We start from the raw sequence: 21,340 nt of genomic DNA, 5'->3' as shown, positions 1-21,340 counted from the left end.
CCATTATTTGTAGATTATAATGAGATGAATAGTATTTTTTTTTGAAAAATGAGTGGTTGAAAATTTTTTAATTTACATGTAATATCATTTTATTGAAAATTGTGTGGTTAAAAGTAGAAAAGAGAAAAATTTAATTTAATGTAATGAGAAATAATGGTGTTCAAATGGGGGCTAAGTTTAGTGGCCACTGAGACAATCTTTAAAATTGAGTGAGGAAATCGTGATGAAGTGAAAAGTTCAGTGAGCGATGAAATATTTAACTCAAACACGATTAATCTGAACAATGGAGATGTGAAAAACGTAACAGAATTTAACCAGCAAAAATAGTGCGTGTAAGAGAGAGATTTACAGAAAAAACATCATCCAGAGGATCTCTCTCTTTCACCCACCTTTCGCCGATCAGATCGGACCACTATTCTTCTATTTTCCTCAAAAATTCAAATTTTTGATTCTTGACCGTTTGATTCGTGGAACAAAATTTCATTCGCTTTCATTTCTAGCATAATTTATATACACATATAGATACAGATCGATACTTTACATTTGAATATATATCTTGAAATTGATATTTGTTGCTCTGATTATTTGCGGGGAATTCTTTATTAAGGGCTAAGAATTTTGCTGTGAGGAGAGTTTCGAATGGCATCGGCGCAGGTGTTGAAAAAGCAAGAACATTTGGAAGCTGGCAGAAAAAAGGTATTCAATTATATATATATATATTATTTTTTCAATTCGGTTGCATTCTTCTAATAATTTTAGATTTCCTTATTGAGCTACATCAAAAGCTCTTTTAGAATCACCCAAACCTTTAATCTGATAGCAAAGACCTTTTTCTTTTAGCTAGAAAAAAGGGACTTGTCTGGATGGCCGGGATGGATTTAGGACCATATTTTTCTGTGTTTACAGAGAGCTGGGGAGAGCGGGTGATGTTTACATATACATACACATACGAGGGAGGAATGGGAGGAATATATAATTACACCTTACATAATAAAATTCATTGATTTCTACCACGGGACCTTGATGTTGATAAATGCCTTGAACTGCAAATGATATCACTATGCATTGCTAACACTCTTTCTTTTTAACACTTGCCATTGCTAGTTTATTAACAATAGAAATGTACCGTAACCTCATAGACCCTTTCATGTTATTTGTGGAAATTGTAAGCTAGTTTTAGGTCCTCTCAACATTGCAGCAACTCAGGGATGCTCACAACATGCTATACTGCGGAAGTGGGCAAGATACAGTTCTTAAGGATTTTCTTCAAAATATTTTCTAATTTACCAAATTTTGGAGCAGATAACAGTTACCCTTGCTGTCGACTTTCGCTGAAAGGCTATGAAATTGTCAGGTGCCGTGTTGGTGGAAATATTTTTAAGGTCGCTTACAACAACAGAGGTTTTTAAATGGTTTGTTAGATCAATGTATATAGTATAATGAAATTGCTGCAGAAGGATTTTATCGAACTACAATGTTAGAAAGATAACAAGTGTAGCATATTTGTTAGATGCAAGGATTAATTCAAAAATTTGTAGTTGTTGCCAAAAGATGTTGGACCAAGTGTGCAAGGAGAAGTCACAAATGTAACATTATGTATGTTTTTCATTCACGAAGTGCAAGTGATAGGCTTTGTGAAACATTTAGTGCTTGTTGAATTACAGTGCTAGGAAAAATAGCAATTGTAGCATGCACGTTAGGTGCAAGGATATGTGAGCCCATCTAAATAAAAATCCTAGGCGGTGTTTGCCGAAGGATGTGATTGTGGCGAATATGCCAAGAGAAGTCACAAGTGTTAAGTGTTATGCCTATGCTGCATTTTGTATGAGCTCCAAGCGATGGGCTTTGCGAACCACTCAGTATCCAACACTAGGAAGCATAACATGTGTAGCATATATGTTTGGTGCAAAGATTTTTGAACCCATCTAAGAAAACATTAGGTTGATGCTAAAGGATATTATTAGTACACTAAGAAAAGAACATGTGTAGTATTATGGCATAGGCACATTTTTTATATGAAGTGTTGTATGATAAGCCTTGTTAGCCATTTTTGTGGCATTTAGTATTTACTTGAAGTCTGAAACTTGTACTTCCTACCTTTTCTCCATTTTCTTTATTCATCACCTCCTAAAAGGTAATCAGATCAGATAAATTATCTACATACCAGATCGACGTTTGAGTAATAAAAATCACTTCACCCACATCAAATCAAAATTGGTATGATCATACTGTGATTTGACATAGCGAATTGGAATTCGTAACATAGGGATCAAAATCTAAATCACGTTTTGATATGCTTGCTGCCTTAATCCATTATGAGGCAAAATGTTTCATTGGAATCCTTTTCTTTTTTAAATAGTAAAAGTAACCTTTAATGTGAAGATTGGTAGGTACTGTCTTTATTTTGTCAACAATTTAGATTATAGACATCATTATCTAGAAAATTTAATTCTCATCTAGTAAGGTAATATAAAAACCGTATTCACGGTGTACACCATCTTTTGCTAGGTAGATATTATACATTTTAATTATTTGTTCACTGAGTAATACTGAATTGCTCTTTTTCCATATGCATGAATTTGGTAGTTCATTTTGGATTATTAGAAGTGGTTTTGGGAATGCAAGTTCAAGGTTGGAATACACAGACAAAAATGTTTTAAAACAGGATGGAGAGAGGAGAGAAATATTGTTTCTACATATATTAATTGACTACGGGATGTAGAAAAGAAAAAGTATTGTTTCTATAAATCATAATTGACAGTTAATTTCAATTAAAGAAATTTTTAATGTGGTGGTTCTTTAAGGATCTTGTTGCCATTGTTAAGAGCGTGCTTGGCTATGCCTAAAAGAAGTTAATTGCTTTGCCCAATTGTTTGCAGCTCTAAAAGTTAAAAAGTAATTTTCTTTCCGATTTTGGCTTTGCTTTAAAAGTTATCTTTTCTAGTGCTTTTTAAAAGGCTCTTACCAGCTTCTTTTTTAGGCTTTGCAAAATATGCTGTAAATGGGAAAAAGAATTGAATTTCTAAGTTTGGGAAAAAACCATAAATTTTGCTGAAGGATGTTGTTTGGAAGAGTGTGCCTAGAGAACTAAGAGAAGTCACAAATGTTATGTTATGTCTGAGGTCCATTTTGTATTCAGTGCAAAGTGATAGGTAGAGATTGTGAATTTAAATTTTTGTGCTCTGACTATTTCCAAATTACCCTTATGTTTCATGCAATTGAATTTGGTAGTTTACATCAATAGTTAGGAACAGTTTTTGGTATTCAAGTTCAAGGTTGGAATATTTGACCGTGTCAATTTTCCTTTCTATGACTAATATTTTCCTGATTTTTCCTTTCATTAGCCGAACTTTGTTTCTCCTGGAAAATGACCTATTATCTATGTTGGTTTACTTCTTTAGTGATTTAATGAATACCATTTCCTTGCATTGTTATCACATTCAGTGCACATTTGTACTTTTTTATATCATCATTGTCAATGATGACAATGATGATGATTATGACTATTACTACTACTACCACCACCACCAACATCATCATCATCCTCATCATTCTTGGTATTGGATTTTAATTCTTTTCCTTGCAGCTCGAGGAGTTTCGCAGAAAGAAAGCAGCAGAGAAGGCTAAGAAAATTACAAGCGCGAGTCAACATGATGTTTCTAATGGTGTCTTAAATGAGAAGCAACCTTCGGAAACAGAATTTTTCCGGCCTACAGATTTTAGTGGAGCCGGTATTTCTGATGCAGCTGGTGCAGGTGGTTTGGGATCGTTGGCAATCGTTGCAAAGAATGAGACCAAGGAATCTGATATCGTCCAGAAAAGCGGGTTTAGTTCTTCTAATGATACACTTGCCAATTCTTCTTTTTTGGCGAACAATGATGTCAACTTGCCCATTCTAGCACAGTCTAATTTACATGGTACAGAGTTTAAGGGTGATACTTCTCACCACTCTACTTATTATGAGGTAGACAAACAGTCAAATACCAGTGAAGGTCATAAGAAGGCTCTTTCACTTGGTAATTCTGGTACATCTGTTGTTTTAGAAACAGATCTTTTTCCTGAAAATTCAATCAGTACTTTCCTGCAAGACAAGTTGGGTTATGATGACCGTGTGGCTAGCAACACGACATCATCATCTTACCAAGGTAATATTGTTATTTAGATCGATATATCCATTTTTTTTCCATATCCCCCTTTTGCTAGTAATTTGTCGGTTGGTTTTGGTCTCATGCTCTTACTATCATGTCATAAATTCTGCTACAGATGTTAGAAACTCTACCTTTGGAGTTGGGCAAAAGTTTCCCTTCATGGGAGAAAACAAGTTTAGCGACCCTGTTGCTATCGGGGGTAGCACAAACAATGTATCTACATGGCCCAAAAGCAATGGATATGCTGGTTTTAGTTCTGATGCCCAGATCTCATCTAATCATGCACTACCATCTCCACCTGCGACTGGGAGGAGATCCCGTCCATCTTTCCTTGATTCCATCAACATCTCAAGAGGTCCTTCAGCATCCCCTCCCCTCATTGTAGAGGCAAAAACTGACTCATTTAGTTCAAAGGTTTATCCTGTGGGCTCTTTAGGATCATCTGTTCCTCAGGACACTGCTAATTCTTTCGTTGCTTCTAGTAATGGGGTTGACCTGTTCAATCATGTCATGGAAAATAGCATGGAGAACAAACATGATCTATATTCACGGAAACAGAATGAAGACTTCGCTGCTTTGGAACAGGTTTTTTATTGCTATTTTCTGTTGCCCTAATTTTTCTGGTATTTTTACCGTCAGCAATGCTCCCATTCAGCTGTAATTTGGTAATGGAGTAAATGCTGTAGATTTTTCTTTAGTTCTTTGGTTTATAATGAAGATGAAGTTGTTGAGTATTTCTTAACAAGGTTCCATAAGTCGTGATTTTTTTTTTTGTTGTTGGAAATTATTGCAAATAATAACATAATCCTGGTGTTTACTATTAACTACTGTTCTAGAATTTGTATGTTTGACGAGATTGTTGTTTGGTAAAAGGAGGAGATGAATAATGTGTCCGATGATATAGAATACGAGAATTTTAGGCTTATCAATTTTGAATCCTTTTACTGGGATGGCATTTTAGCGTATTAATTAGCCTAGGAAATGTATAAGAACTCTGTATGCTGCCTTTTGAATGGCTGAAGTCCAATTCATGGTATCTAGTAGCATGACTGGGCTGATTTTAATTTCAAAATTGAAGATTGGAGTCCCGATGTTCAGTTTCTTGCAACTTTATTCATCAATAAGATATTCAGAGTCCCACAACTTTAAATCTTTTGTGATCATATGTTTCTGTACTAAGATATCAGAATCTCTGAAATGATTTTAGGGACATAATGTTTTGATGATTGATCATCCTGTCAAAAATATTTTAGCTCCTCTTGGGAGGGTGATGATCTGATAAACCTTTTTTTGTTAAGATGTCTTGCTAACAATGGCAAGAAGTGCTTGATGCACTTGGATCAAAATATCTAAGTACTATATATGAAAGTTGTTAACCCAGTGTCCTTTGTGATAAGTTGGATGCATGATATGCATGATGCTAAAACTATCTTAGTAGAAGTTCTCTGTCTTTTCTGTTCAGTCATAGATGGACCCAAATCACTCGAAATAGTTCATGTGTTATAGTTTCCAATCCTAAGCATTGTGCCCATTTTGTTATACATGAACTGCTACTCTAGACTATAAGGTCATATATCCGAAAAAACCAAGCATTAGTTTGTATGGTTTTTTGTGATGCCATGAAATTGTATTAAGATGTGATTCATGTACTGGAACATTTCATTTCCATTTAACATTGGGTGAGTGTGGACAACAACTGCTCCGAGCTTTATTTACCCAAATTATGCTGGAATAAAAATTATTAATTGTTACTTGAAATTGAGTATTTTCAGGTGGATTTAGGTGTGAATTCTTGTAGCAGGGTTTTGAAAAGTGGTGAAGTGCTTTTAAGATAGTCCTTGAAAATGATTTCCTCTGTTGTTTTTTTTTTTGGCAGCACATTGAAGATTTAACACAAGATAAATTTTCCTTGCAACGAGCTCTGGAAGCTTCACGAACTTTAGCAGAGTCCTTGGCTGCTGAAAATTCGACTCTGACGGATAGCTATAATCAGCAGGTTTTGTTAATGCTAACACATGTTCATAACTGTCATGGTTTCTGAACTTTAAAATGATGGACATAATCATCAAATGATAGTAGCAATTTTATATCTTGGAATTTTTTGGACAGCACTGATGTCAAATCCTTGATATTGTTGTTTTGGGGCTGTTTTATAAACCCGAGTTTTTTCAATATTACATTTGAGAACAGGTGGAATGATAATATTGAAGTCTAAGAGGCACATTGCCGATGTCAATTAGCTAGTTCTTTTGTGTTCTTTTTGGTTATGTTGAGAACTGGCTGATTACTAATATTTTATATGTAAGCATTTTTCTTTATTTTGATGCACTTCGACTTGGTTTTTATAGTTCATTTCATTTTCATCAGGGAAGCATTGTCAACCAGCTAAAGTTTGACCTGGAAAATTTACAGGCAGAAATCAAAGCTCAACTGGTTAGCGTTTTTGCAATTAGACCTGCTACTATAAGCGCTTTTTCTTGCTTAATTTGGTCTTTGTTTATTATTTCATAATTCATTGCCATACTCTTTCCACATGCATATTATGATACTATGAATTTCTTTGTCACGGGCTGAAAGGAAAAAAAAAAGATTTTCTTGTCCACTGAAGCATACTGATCTTTTTATGGAGAATTAAATTGATGAAGTTTGTGCAATCTACTATGATGTAATTTGCTTTGATGCGCTGCCAAAAAGTTCTTACAACAGTTCAGCCGAACATGGCTGGCAACATCCCTACCCTCCCCCTGGGTAAAAATGCTAGATGTTCTGCCTTGCATATAGATGGCTGCATGGTTAAATAGTGTTTTCAGTACTTATTTTCTTTAGTTATTTCAGTATAGTCCAGTTGTTTGCTTTCTGTTTAGATGAGTTGGAGACCTGATTTAACACAGTATTTCATACTATCTGCAGACGGAACTTGAAGCTGTGAAAATCGAATACACTAATGCCCAGCTCGAATGTAATGCGGCTGATGAACGCGCAAAGCTGTTGGCTTCTGAAGTTATTGGTTTGGAAGAGAAGGTAATTAATAATCTAATTATATTTAGCTGAGTTGTTATCAGTGGTAGCAAATTGTACTGGGGAGAATGCTGACAGTTGGTTCATTGATGTAACTACCTCAGTCCAACTGAGAAGGTTGCAGGGGCAGACCATAAACTAAATTGAGATCATCTGCCTTTCAAGTTATACGGTCAGAGGTTTAGACATTATGTGTGTATGTTTCTGTGTGTGTTAAGTACGTATATCTTTGTCATGGTTTGTATATCTAAACTTTTGGTACTCAAGGGATACTGTGCCACTTCATGTGGCTTGTCCTATTTATTTTTAATATTTATTCAGTTCCTAACATGGGAGTGACACCATCACAATATGTCAAGCCCCATTTTGTAAATTTTGGAATATAAAATGAGGGAAACACTAATTGATTATTATTATTATTATTTTTTTTTTTTAGAGTCAAAATAATGCGAGAAAAATTGAATAACTTTGGTTGAGAGTTAAAATAATGTGAGAAAAATTGAATAACTTCATGTCAAGTTCGCTTTATATTTACTAAATGCACTTTTTTGATACATGAATATCTTTACTTTCAGATGCATAACTACATGGACTTTTACTCATTCATTCAAAACTAAGCAAGCATCATAATTTGCATAAGTTGCATGAAATTTCAACTGAATGATGATATTACTGGAGTGTCATCTTTCTTTCAGCCTGACCTCCCATTAGTTAGCTGATGACTGATTGCTGATGTCTGATGCACTTTGAATGTGCACTTCCCTTTGTGGTGGGATGATGGGCTTCCTGCAAGCCTACTTTCGGAGCAGACAAGTAGTGGCATTTTAGAAAAACATGCTATGTACATAAAAATATCATTGCATCCTGGTCACACAAACATGTATGTAAATGACTGGTATCACTAGTTGCGACTGAGGAAATAGTTATTTTGTGATGCATCTGAATTCATAAGATTTAATTTTACATAGAAGATTAGGATCAGTATTGGACTTTAATCTATATACTTGCTGTACACTACTTTGATGGAGGTAGAGCTGAGTTGCAACTTACACCCAGAAAGCAGACCTTGTATGTTTCTTTTTTTTTTTTTTTTTTTTTAACTCAACTTTTCCTCTCCTTTGGGCTTCTTTCCTTTCCCAACATCATCACCTTGGGAATGGGATACATTTCAATTGCTACTAACAGGAGGAAAATGTCTAGTCTTGAGAAAGATCGCCAAGATCTGCAGTCAACCATTGATGCTTTACAAGAAGGTAAATGTTCATTATGGTCACACAACATTGTTTCATTTACAATGAATTTTATCTGAGAACTTATCTTGGAGACGAATATGAAGATAATTAGGGAAGTTCTACGAACTTCTCGCATGAAAATCCTATAAACAGTTATTTGTTAAAACTCCAGATACCAATTGATTCCCTGTAGACCATATCGAAAACTATTAATGAGGGATTTTGGAAAATCTCTTTCCATGTTCAAAGCCAAAAGTATCTCAAAAGCTGAAATCCAGTTAAATAGTTATTTAATGTACTAGCTACTTGTCCAAAGAGAGAAAGTAGGTGATGCCGACTGTGATGACGACCAATAGAGAGAAAGAAGAAAGTAGGAAGAAATGAGAGTGAGGAAAGATAATAGATTTATTCAATACCCAAAAGCTGTCTATTACAATCCAGGAATCTTAATTTATAGGTTCCAAATAACAATAAAATGTAAAGTTGCAATAAAAAGGAAAAACTAGGATTTCCTTTTGTTTAAAAGGAAACAAATTTATTACTCTACCAAAACAAGAAAATCAATAATGAAAATTCGATCTTTAATTGATTTGATTCCGATTACACCTAGAATATACTTTCCAATTTGTATCATTCCTCCCTGGTCGAAAAGAACTCGACTCCGGCAAGGTATAATCCAGATAGGCATCTAAAAGTGTAGCATCCAGTTGACGTAACTCTGCTCCATCAATCCAAGTAGCATCACTAGGCGGGCGACCTTTCCAACGCACTAGAAACCGACGAAAACCACCATTCGGCGAAGCAACAAACTGATCATCAAGTACCTCATCAATGACATCCTGCCGAGAAAATGTGGTAACAGGAGCTCAAGGAGGCGGCCGCGAAGACTATCCTGCAGAAATGTTAGGCGACAATACTGCAGGCTCAAAGGTTCCTCGATAAGGATATAAATCTGCTATATTGAAAACATGACTAATATTTAAGTGCGTTGGCAACTCAAGTAGATAAACATTAGTTCCAAGCCGTTTAATGATGGGAAAAGGCCCTAGTGATATTGCACAAAGTTTCTTTGCAGCATGTTTAGGGAAGCGTTCAAGTGCAAGGCGAACCATGACATAATCGCCCACGTTAAATTCTTTATGCCTACGGTGGGGATCAGCGAATAATTTATACTGATCATTGCTTAAAGAAATTTTACGTTTAATCTCATCATGCAAGTCACGAATACGATCAGCAAAAGCTTGAGCGAAGGCAACAGGACGAAAATCAGGAGGCAAAGGGATTAGATCAAGCGGCTGGCGAGGAGAGAAACCCTGAACCACCTTAAAGGGACTATGACCAATAGATCTATTAACAGAATTATTGCAAGCAAATTCAACGGTGGGCAACACAAGATCCCAATTCCCTTGTTTATCCCCAACCAAACAACGAAGTGGATTACCTAAACTACAGTTTACAAGTTCAGTTTGCCCATCGGTTTGGGGTGAAATGCAGAAGAGAACTTAAGCGTCGTCCCAAAGAGTTTCCACAGTGTCTTCCAAAAGTAACTAATAAACTTGACATCACGATCTGACACGATACTAACCGGTAGTCCATGGAGACGGACAACCTCTTTGAAGAACAACTTTGCAATGTAGGACACATCAGAAGACTTAGAACATGGGATGAAGTATGCCATCTTAGAAAACCTATCGACCACCACAAAGATGGAATCATGACCTCGAGCTGTTTTGGGTAACCTGAGAACGAAGTCCATACTAAGGTCACGCCAAGGAGTATGAGGAACCGGAAGAGGAGTATACATCCCAGTATTTTGACGATGTGCCTTACCCAATTGACATGTACGATACTGAGAGACAATGCGAGCAACGTCTCTCTTAAGGGACGGCCAATAAAATCGATCTTCGGTTAAGGCGATTGCTTTATCCCGACCGAAATGACCAGCAAGACCTCCTGCATGTAGTTCCCAAACTAGGAAGTCACGAAGTGAAGTACGGGGGATACATAACTTGGTATCTTTGAGAAGATAACAATCTTTAAGCAAGAAGGAAACATGGTCGCAAGAAGGATTGTCTAAAAGGTCCTGAAAGATGGTGCCAAAGTCGGGACAATTTGGATAGTCGTCCTTCAAGTGCTCAAATCCCACCACAGTTGTGCTCAACGACTGAAGCACTGTAGTGATACGACTAAGAGCATTAGCTTCTTTATTTTCGACACTAGCCCTATGATGAACAAAAGTGTACTCCTGAAGAAATTCAACCCACTTAACATGCCGCTCACTTAAATGATGCTGGGAGTTAAGGAAACGAAGGGCCTAGTGAGCAGAGTATAGAACAAACTCCTGAGACAATAAGTAATATTGCCAATGACGGAGAGACTGGACAATGGCATAGAACTCCTTGTCATAGGTAGAATACTTTTGCCTAGCTTGGTTTAGCTTTTCGCTGAAGAAAACGATGGGATGACCACCTTGACTTAAGACACCTCCGATACCTACACCGGAAGCATCACAAGCAACCTCAAAAACCTTGGAAAGATCCGGGTGGCGTAAAATAGGAGCTTCGATCAACTTTTGCTTGACAGCTAAGAAGGCTTTTTGGGCTGAAGGGATCTAGCGAAAATCACCTTCTTTCACACACTCAGTGATGGGAGCAGTGAGGGAGCTAAAACCTTTAATGAACCTCCTATAGAAAGAAGCAAGCCCATGAAAGCTACGGATCTCAGTTAACGTGGAAGGGATAGCCCAATCCCGAATAATAGAGATTTTAGTGGGTCAGCAGAAATACCATGTGTTGAAATAATGAACCCTAAGAAAAGAACTTGGGACTGGAGGAAGGAACACTTCTTTAGGTTAGCAAATAACTGAGCAGAGCGAAGAGTAAGGAAGACCTGACGAAGGTGATCTAAGTGAGCTTCTTGTGATCGGCTATAAATCAAAATATTATCAAAATAGATGACAAGAAACTTCCTAATAAAAGGGCGTAAGACATGAGTCATGACCCGCATGAACGTGCTAGGAGCATTAGACAACCCAAAAGGCATAACCAACCATTCATACAAGCCATCTTGGGTCTTAAATGCCGTTTTCCATTCATCTCCGGGTCGAATCCGAATTTGATAATAGCCACTTCGTAGATCAATCTTGCACAAAGATCCTGCCAACTCATCCAACAAATCCTCAAGGCGTGGAATAGGGAAGCGGTACTTAATGGTGATTTTGTTGATGGCGCTGCGCCACGAGCCGTCCTTCTTAGGGGTGAGTAAAACTGGAACTGCACTAGGGCTAAGGCTAGGGCGAATAAAGCCTTTATTGAGTAGAGTTTCGATTTGCCTATTGAGTTCAGCTCGCTCAGTAGGGTTCATTCTATAATGGGGTCGATTTGGCAATTGGGAACCAGGTACAAGATCGATGGCATGTTGAATATCCCGCATAGGAGGAAACTCATCAGGTAGGTCAACAGGCATAATATCATGAAATTCGTCGAGTAAAGGAGTCACTTCAGGTGGGATGTCTATGAGAGAATCAGGAGAGAGTTGGGAACATGCTTTAGCAACCAAGGCAAACATAAGCCCAGTGTCTTGACCTTCACATACAAAATCTTTAAGAGACAATAGTTGGAGACGACTGTCTGAACCCTTAGGTGTGGAGGTGGAAGTTGTCTTCTTTGGAGGGTCTGAGGGTTTGGCTTGTAGCAGGCGAATAGTTTTGCCATCGTGGAGAAATTCATATGTGTTGTCACGCCCGAAATGCTTAACATCATGATTATAAAGCCAAGGGCGACCCAAAAGGACGTGAGCAACGTCCATAGGTAAGACATCACAATAAATGTCTTCTGAAAAAAATGGGTCCATTTTAAGAGGTACGAGACAGCGGTGAGTGACGGGTAAAGAGGTTCGATCTACCCACGCCACCTTAAACGGTCGAGGATGTGGGTCGGTCTTGAAGCTGAATTTGGCCATCGTCAATAACTAACTTGCATGAACGAGAGTTGCATGGGATGAATGTATGAAAAATAGGAGTTCGCTTCCACGAGTTCGAATCAATAGGGGTGGAAATGATACATCTCATAACAAAGACAATAGTCGTATCCTCTTCATCGGAATGGTCAATAGGGTTGACGGTGAAACACTCATTCTGTGGGGCTAGAAGTAGGGGTTCCGGTGCAAGGGCGAGGGCACGATTGGGACATTGAGAGGCAATATGACCTCGAGCATGATAGCTATGGCATACAATTTGAGGGTTAGGACCCCGAGAGGTATCTGAAGAAGCAGGTTGACCCCTAGAAGGGTCGTGAGAAATGGGAGTGGGAGAAGATCCCACAGTCGAGTGGGCCTGGCTCAATGTAGGGCTACTAGTAGGAGCATCAGTTAGAGGAGGACGAGAGAGACGCAGGTTAGGTAAGGTGGGAGAGCTACGCCTCAAATATGAAGAACGGGAGTATCGCTCGTGTTCGAGTGCTTTGTGAAAAGCTTCCTGTAACAAATCGGGATTAAGTATAAGAACGCGATGTTTAAGATCTGGGCACAGGTCGTTAATGAACCTAGTAATTGGGACGTCCTCGGGTTCAGCAAGGTATGAACGGTACCCTAACTTGTCAAAGTGAGTCCTATAGTCTGACACAGTAGATGGGTTTTGCCTATGGTTAAGAAGACGTTCCAAGAGTTGAGATCGATGGTAAGACGGGACGTACTTCTCAGTGAGTTTTAGTTTCATTTCTCCCCATGTAGTAATAGGTTGGCCTAGGCGGTCGAGGGATTGTGTCACCGTCTGCCAATAGCGCTGAGTAGATTTAACAAGTTTCATCTTAGCGAAACGAATACATTGATAATCAGGCATTTGGTACCAATTGAAGTATTCTTCGATGCTATTGCGCTAATCAAGAAAGGCTTCGGGGTCTAGGCAACCATCAAATTTCGGGGCGACAAGTTTAACTTTATTAGTAACGTCATCAACAAGATCCCTATGTTGTTTATAACGTGTGTGTGGGGGTGGATGTGGGAGACCAGGACGAGGGGCATTATTGACAACTGGGTCGCTAAGTTCCGTATAAGGAGTTTACCCGAGTTTTGGGATGACTGCCCAATACATTCAGTAAGGTTTTGAATGAGAGTTTTAAGCTCAGCTAGATCAAATTTTACTGATAGTACGTCAAGGGAGAGATTAGTGACTTGCTGTGAGAGTGCATCACGAGAGTGGTTAAGATCCTTTAGATTCATTATGAGCTAAGCACGTGATTAGTGTAGAGATGTGTGACGAGATTCAGACAACTATGAATGTTGAGAAAACAATTCGAAAGTGTGCCACTTTTTTTTTTTTTTTTTTAATTTATAAAAAAGATATGTAATGCGTATCTGAAACTAAACTATGTGAACCAAAAAAAAAAAAAAATTTCGTTTATTTATTATTATTATTTTATTTATTTTTTATTCTTTTGGTTTGGTCTGGAACTAAAACTAAGTCAACTTAAGAAATCAAAAGCACTTGAGTAAAAGTACAGTATCATAAGCAGAATTAAACCTTACTTGCAGCAGCGTTCGAACTGACCGGACAAGGAGATGGCAGTGGAAGTGGAATAGCATGGGTACCGGAGATGTATGACTGGCGACGAGCGGAAAATGGGTTGGGCTGTGTGGAGCAGTAGGTGGGGCGGAGGTTGTTGATGTAGAGGCGCGATGAAATTGCAGCAGGTACAACGACTGAACATGGCAACGGTAGATAGTAGAGAGGGAAGTCAAAACAACGGTGGTAACTGATGGTGAAACGGCGATACAGTGAAGTCTCTGGATTCGAAGCGAAGTAGCGGCAGCAACGTGAAACTGATACAGCAGTGGCGGTGGAATGTGCTGACTGAGATGTCGATGGCAAAATTGGAAGAACCAACAGATGTAACAAGTGAATTGCAATCGGATAACCTGTAGAGGCGGCAAAGGCGCGACTAATGTGGATGTGGGCGGAGGCAGCGGTGGGGAATCGAAGCACCGATGACACTGGGTGAGGCGAGCTTGTTGACTGGAAGGAGACAGAGCAATAGCGATCCAAATTGACCCTTAGACCACCTCGCGGCGGTACTCCACAGCAGCAATGGGACGGTAAGTTTGTGGTTGTGAGATGGGGTTGATGTTGGAATGTTGGCGTCGGCGTGAGAGAGATAGGGAAGATGACTGTTGCGTGGTTATTGGGCTGGGTATGGACCGTAAATCTCGGGCAAGGTATGAATATGTGGGCTAGTAAGAATGGATTGTTTTGGGCTAATAGATTGGGTTGGTATGTGTGTGGGCTAGTAGGTATTAGGTGTGGGTTAGGTATATTTGTATATGGACGACGCAGCAAACAGGTACAACCTCATGAAATTTGCTCTTGTTATTCGATTGTCTCTCTCTCTCTCTTCCTCATTTTTATTTTATTTATTTATTTATTTATTTTTTTTTTGCACAAACTGAAGGTACTAAGGATTCAATGAATTATGGGGCAACCAGTGAACAGTTCTGGTTTTTTTTTCACCACCCCTTTTTTTTTTGAGAAACTCTAATTTGTGATTAAAATAAACAGACAATTAACTATGACTATTACTAGCTTGTACCCGTTTAATTGCTGCAGCGTGTTTTGGCGAGGGTTGATGGTTAGAGTGGATTACGTCACGTGATGGACCAATGTCGGGTCAAAAGAAACGCTCTAGCTCTGATACCAAATTGATGCCGATTGTGATGATGACCAATTGAGAGAAAGAAGAAAGTAGGAAGAAATGAGAGTGAGGGAAGATAATAGATTTATTCAATACCCAAAAGCTGTCTACATATTATGTTGGATTTTATGCGCAATATTAAAGAAATGAAAAACGAAAATCAATACAAGAATTTTACGTGGTTCGGCGGTGTGCCTACGTCCACGAGACCGAAGCGGAGATTTCTTTGTTCAGTTGTGAAAAATAGAGTTACAACATATTTTTATACTAATCCTAGCCTGGGCTCATATAAGACTTTAAGACCCGTATAGAAAATACCCCTGTACCGTACCGCGGGGGCATTGCCCTCGCACCCCCAACCCATTCAACGTCCTTAACAACCAAACAATGAATTAAATCCGCGCAAGGCTAATGCCGTCGCTCCGCTCCACGCCAGTATCAACCCATTTGATCCAGGATTTGTTTTCCACTCTATATGAGCCACATGCACAACATATTACAATCCAAAAACCTTAATTTATAGGTTCCAAATAATAATAAAATGTGTAAAGTTGCAATAAAAAGGAAAAACTAGGATTTCCTTTTGTTTAGAAGGAAACAAATTTATTACTCTACCAAAACAAGAAAAGCAATAATGAAATTTTGATCTTTAATTGATTTGATTCTGATTACGCCTAGAATATACTTTCCAATTTGCATCAGTAGGGTGGCAAGATATCTGCAGTAGTATCACAGATTTCTAAAAGATGGTCTTATTTGCTAGGGTATGTCCTCCACTGGTAATCCTCCCGAGTTAACGATATCAAGGGGTCTTTAGGAAGATGGAGTTGTAATTGGTTTTACCAGTTGCATATAATTTCATGATTTTTTTGCTTCTTGGATCAGAGTTTCATCCAATGCATCTACAGGCAGTTCAATGTTATAAATCTGGTTGAGGGGAATCTAAAAATAAAAGGATATCACTACTCCCACTTTTTTCTATTAAGTTTACCTTCTGTTGTAATATTTATAAAATGGATGATCACACAATTATCTTGTGATTTTCTTCAATATTCTTATCAGAACTTGTGCTTCCATTTTCACTCTTAATCACATTTTTTGCCACTACAAGACACCGAAACTCGAGTCACTGTTTTCTCGTACCTTCTTCAGTGTTCCTTTTTCACTCTTAGTTGCATTATTTGGTGATCTGCTATTTTAAATTTTAAAATCATTCAATTCATGCTTCACAGGGACTTTGGATGAAAAAAATATTTTTCTATTTTTTTATCTTAAAATTGGAAAACGAGAAATTTAGACAAGTGACCTCAATTTTTTCAAGTTTCCACCTCATGTTATTGATTAGAGAATTTCTGAAATTTTGTTGACCTTGGCATTTCAGCATTGATTGTCATTTTGTTCTTGATCTTGATAGGTCTAGTTGTCCCAGGGGACAATTTGAACTCTCCTTCAACATTTATGGTAGTTCATTTCTTGTTGTCCAGTTACTCTTGCATTACTTGTTGGGTACTGGATGCAAATTTGTATCCCTTTCTCAGGACATGTAACGTAGGCAACAATTTTAGATTTGTTTCTTTCCTGTTCCACAGAGAAGAAGCTCTTACAGTCCAAATTAAGGAAAGTTTCTGCAAGTGGGAAATCAGTGGATTTTAAAAAGAGTCCATCTAATACAAAAGATGTATCAACTTCCACTGAGGATCTGGGTATGCACTTCAAACATCTCTCTTAGGTTTATATATTTTTATGTGATATGAATTCATACAGCTTTTTGTAGCCAATCATTTGTTGGAGTCAAAATCATATCATACAAACAACTAACTATACATTTTTTTTTTCTATGATGAATTAAGTACCAGTTAATGAGAAAGAACACATTGAATTTATGTTCATAATTCTTGATTTTGCTCATTGCTAGTACAAGGGTTCTCCTTCAACAAAGGGTGTGTGGAGATATGAGTTGGTTGATTATTTTTTTGGTCTTCTTTCCCATCCCAATCCTTACAGTTTTAGACATTAATACAGAAAATTATGATGATTTGGTTGCTGACTACGTGGCATGGATTGTATGCAAATGTAGGCATATGGGATATATATACGAGTGTTCCTAAAATTCTATTCCATGCAGATACATTGGTTACTATACTCTGAAATTTTTTGGTTATGTTTCCTTCAGTATATAGAATATCTAATACATTTAAAGGTATAGAGATATATCAATAAACTCGACTAATGACTGTGTTTTATCCATTTGCATTCCAAAACATAAACTATTCTTATTTCTTTCTTAATCTTATTCAGACGGTTCTTTCTTTGTTCATTTTTTTTGCATGGAAAACCCTTGCCCTCTTAGTATCCTATACATTCCCATGGTTCTAATTTTTAGTTAATATCGTGGGGTCAGCTGACGAGAGAGACGCTGATACTACCTTAAAGGCCTTAAACTTGGACAATTTTTGCTCGGCTTCACTTGGAGATGATGCTTCCAGTTCTCAATTTCTGCATGAAAATGGATCATTTAACATCGAAGATCTATCTTCAAGTATTCCTTCTGACCAGTTGAGAATGATTCAGAACATCAACACGCTAATTGCTGAGGTAGCTTCTGTGCATTGGAATTACAGAACTGATTATTCCTACTTTGTCTAGTTATCTTTTTCTTGACGCATTAACATTTTTTAGTATTTTTTGAATTTTTTTTTTTTTTAAAGAACTAAAATTGATTTGGAAATCCCTAACTGCAGTTGGCGTTGGAGAAAGATCAGGTGACACAAGCTTTTTTGGCAGAGTCATCTCAAAGCTCTAAGCTTATGGTATTTTCACCGAGTGATCCTTTATTGTGAAATTTCTCTGAGTCTCTCTACTTTGTTGAGGGAGTCTTGATTTTTGGAAGAATCATCTTAAAGCTTTAAGCTTATAGTATTTTCATCTTGAATGGTCCTTTATGGCGAAACTTCCTCTTAGTCTCTCTACTCTTCTGAGAGAGAAGTTGATTTTTGCTATAAGTTACCGTTATAGGAAGCTAAATAATTGATTGACTCAATTGCATTGGTATTTTCATCTTGCATTTAGTTTCTTGTGTCATAATGTTTTTTTTAATCTTTGTACTGAACCCAATATTTTTGAGTAACCATGCGACTTTCACCTTGCTTGCAATATGGACTGCTCTCAATGATGTAGCTCCTGAGAAAAAAAAACTGTCTGAAATTTTTGGTGCATAGTTTTGAATATGTTGCATTCATGGACTGTTAGCTGTAAGCGTAAAAATCCTTTGTCGGAAATTTCATTTAGTGTTAATTTAGGGACTTATGAAGATGTATTTTCATCTTGCATTTAGTTTCTTGTGTCATAATGTTTTTTTTAATCTTTGTACTGAACCCAATATTTTTGAGTAACCATGTGACATGCTTGCAATATGGACTGCTCTCAATGATGTAGCTCCTGAGAAAAAAAAACTTTCTCTGAAATTTTTGGTGCATAGTTTTGAATGTGTTGCATTCATGGACTGTTAGCTGTAAGCGTAAAAATCCTTTGTTGGAAATTTCATTTAGTGTTAATTTAGTGACTTATGAAGAGGGAAAAAAGGGAAAGGAAGTAAGGACATGATACCTATTTAGCGGGAGTTTGTTGGGGCAAAGGTTTGGAAGAAGGAAAACGTAGTTATCTTCTGTGAATGGAAATTTTGCTTCTGTTTTCTTTCTTCTTTCTATTTACATACAGTCGATTTCAGAATTTTACATGCTTTGATGCGTATATCTAAAGAAATTTGGAGAAAATGTTTTACATTACCATCCGTTTGGGAAATTTATAAATCATTTATAATTGGTCAAACTTCGTTTTTCGACCGTACATTTCAATGGATTCACAAGTACTATTCACTTGTCCACCACCCATTTCACTATATGTAAATCAAGCCTTTCATAAATTCTTCCCAAACAGAGGCTTATGCCTTTACCGACATTATATCAGTATGCTTATGAAGCAATAAGCATTATCAACAGTAACCATGTGGTGCTTGTTTATGCCCACTTTTGTGTTTTGCAACTTTAATTTAGTTGAAGTATTTTCATTCCTATTGTGTTTATATATCTTGCATTCTCTGTATGAAGGAATTGAACAAGGAATTGACCCGAAAGCTTGAAGCTCAAACACAGAGATTAGAGCTATTGACAGCTCAAACTATGGCAAATGATAATATCCCAGCAAGACAGATAGATCCTCGCATTGTGCAGGACGAAACTCCATTTGCGGATGAAGGAGATGAGGTAATGAACCAGTTAGAATTTTGCCTTGGACCTCATTTGGCTAAGCTTAAAATTTTTACTTTTACAAGTATGCACATAGGTAAGTTTTAAAATAAATAATTCTTTTGGTCAATGTTGAAAATTAATGCATACTTATTTGTCCCCATACACCTTCCAGATTATTAGTTTTTAACATTATTTTCATTGTTTAAGTTCTTCCTGCCAATTAAATTAAATGATCTTCTCGATTTTGCCCCTTCATAATTATTCTTTTCTCCCTGAATAGGTGGTGGAGAGGGTATTGGGATGGATCATGAAGCTCTTTCCTGGAGGACCGTCAAGACGGAGAACCAGCAAGCTGCTTTGATTTTACAGTCGAGGGTGTCCTGAACAAAGCTTCTAAGAATATTTTCCCTTGTACTTCCTACCCTGTTTTCTGGTGGCAAAATGGAGGCTGCAGTCTGTATATTTGAGTGACCCTTATTGTTCCAGAAGGAAAAAAAGGTTGTCTTCACAGGAGGCCTTATCCCTCGAATACGATGTGATCGATAACTGTTGCAGATTTTGCAATAAAAATAGTCCTGCATCAAACATTTTGAAGCCTGTTAAATGTTGGGGACATTGGTTATCTAGGAGAGTTGAAAATTTGGAGAAACTAGAGATGCAATGTGTTTGTGATGGATTATAATAGTAATGGTGTGGAGATGGGGTGGGGTGGGGGTTAGGGTTTTTAGCTTTAAGTTACATTTTTTTTGTATGTGAAAAATATGGGTGTATTGACCCAAAGTATGAAAAGAGTAATATTTGCTTTGAAAGGTTTATTTGTTTCTGTAGTATGTGTAATTGTAATTTCTCTAAAGCTACATAAATTGTAGGATTTGTCTGCTATCTTAAGATTTATGATAATTATAGATACCTTCTTTCTACTTTCAAATTTTTTATAAACATCCTATGTGGTTAGTTATGGTATTCATAGATAATTAAATATTTATTCATCATTTCATCCCTCTATATTATTTTGGAATTGTTATTTTATTGTATTTAAATTATATTTTATTCTTTCTTGTTATCTATTAAGAATATTTTTCCATACTTGTGATTTGGATGAGAACTTTAGGTAAAAAGTACCATTATAGAACTCGTTATAAAATTTAATTTTCGAAGAATTGGCAATTTTTTTTAATAGTTTATATTTCTCTTTAGTTCATTCTTATAGTAAATATATTTGTATGATCCTCATTATTTTAAAATATATATTTTTCTCTTTTTTTAATAACATATTCTTCAATAATGTAATATTACGCGTAAATTCAAAAAAAAAAAAAAATTTATTTTTTAACCATACATTATTCATGAATCTAATAATCCAAAATGTATTCTCTAAAGAAAATGGAGCTCATACAGGTTCTAAATCAACGTTAATTTGTTCATTTTTCAATTGAGAAACCAAAGTTCACAAAAATATGTTATGATCTATGAAAAGAAGAAGAAGAAGAAGAAGAAGAAGAAGAAGAGATTTTTAGATTAAAACAGCTTAGGGAGAGGTGAAAAATGAGAAATTTATGTTAGGAATGGAGGTTTCTGAAATTTTTTAAAGGAGAGGGACTTGAGGTCTTTTACCTAAATTTTGATTTATTGTGCTTGTTTTGTAAAAATTTTTATTCGTAAAAAAGTTGGCCAAACTTCATTTTTAATCATATATTTTATTGAATTCATAATTTTTAACCACACCTTATAGAATCCATTAGCTTTTATCAACCTTTAGTTGCATTATACCCCCTCAATTAATGTTCAAAATTTATTACAAAATGTAAAACATATATTTCAAAATCACTAAAGGGCTCAAATAAAGCCTAAATATTATCTTTTATTTTAAAGATTTTTTTTATTTGAATTTCACTATTCACAGATTATGGATATATCTTGTCAACAAAGTGTAAAACATATCTTTCAATCTACAAATAAACTTGAAAAATTATATAAAGTTGTACCTCTCAATTTGTTTTCCCAAAATCTAC

The 21,340-nt window shown here is 36.6% G+C and overlaps 1 protein-coding gene across 1 annotated transcript; it reads left to right on the top strand.

Annotated features, from left to right (window-relative positions):
• The first annotated feature begins 235 nt into the window (after window positions 1-235).
• LOC111379731 (protein BLISTER-like) lies at window positions 236-20,237 on the top strand. The gene is made up of 12 exons (XM_023003169.1): window positions 236-696; window positions 3,587-4,145; window positions 4,264-4,733; window positions 6,025-6,144; window positions 6,516-6,581; window positions 7,059-7,194; window positions 8,195-8,419; window positions 16,671-16,784; window positions 17,483-17,676; window positions 17,823-17,891; window positions 19,188-19,343; window positions 19,609-20,237. Exons 1-12 carry the CDS (start codon window positions 640-642, stop codon window positions 19,687-19,689), a joined length of 2,247 nt encoding a protein of 748 aa, XP_022858937.1. The 5' UTR covers window positions 236-639; the 3' UTR covers window positions 19,690-20,237.
• The last annotated feature ends 1,103 nt before the right edge of the window (window positions 20,238-21,340 follow it).

The sequence above is a fragment of the Olea europaea genome, unplaced genomic scaffold, assembly GCF_002742605.1.
Source record: "Olea europaea var. sylvestris unplaced genomic scaffold, O_europaea_v1 scaffold2029, whole genome shotgun sequence".
In the NCBI taxonomy this organism is placed as follows: Eukaryota; Viridiplantae; Streptophyta; class Magnoliopsida; order Lamiales; family Oleaceae; genus Olea; species Olea europaea.
The sequence above is the reverse complement of the archived record's forward strand: the minus strand, read 5'-3'. Positions and strand labels throughout refer to the sequence as shown.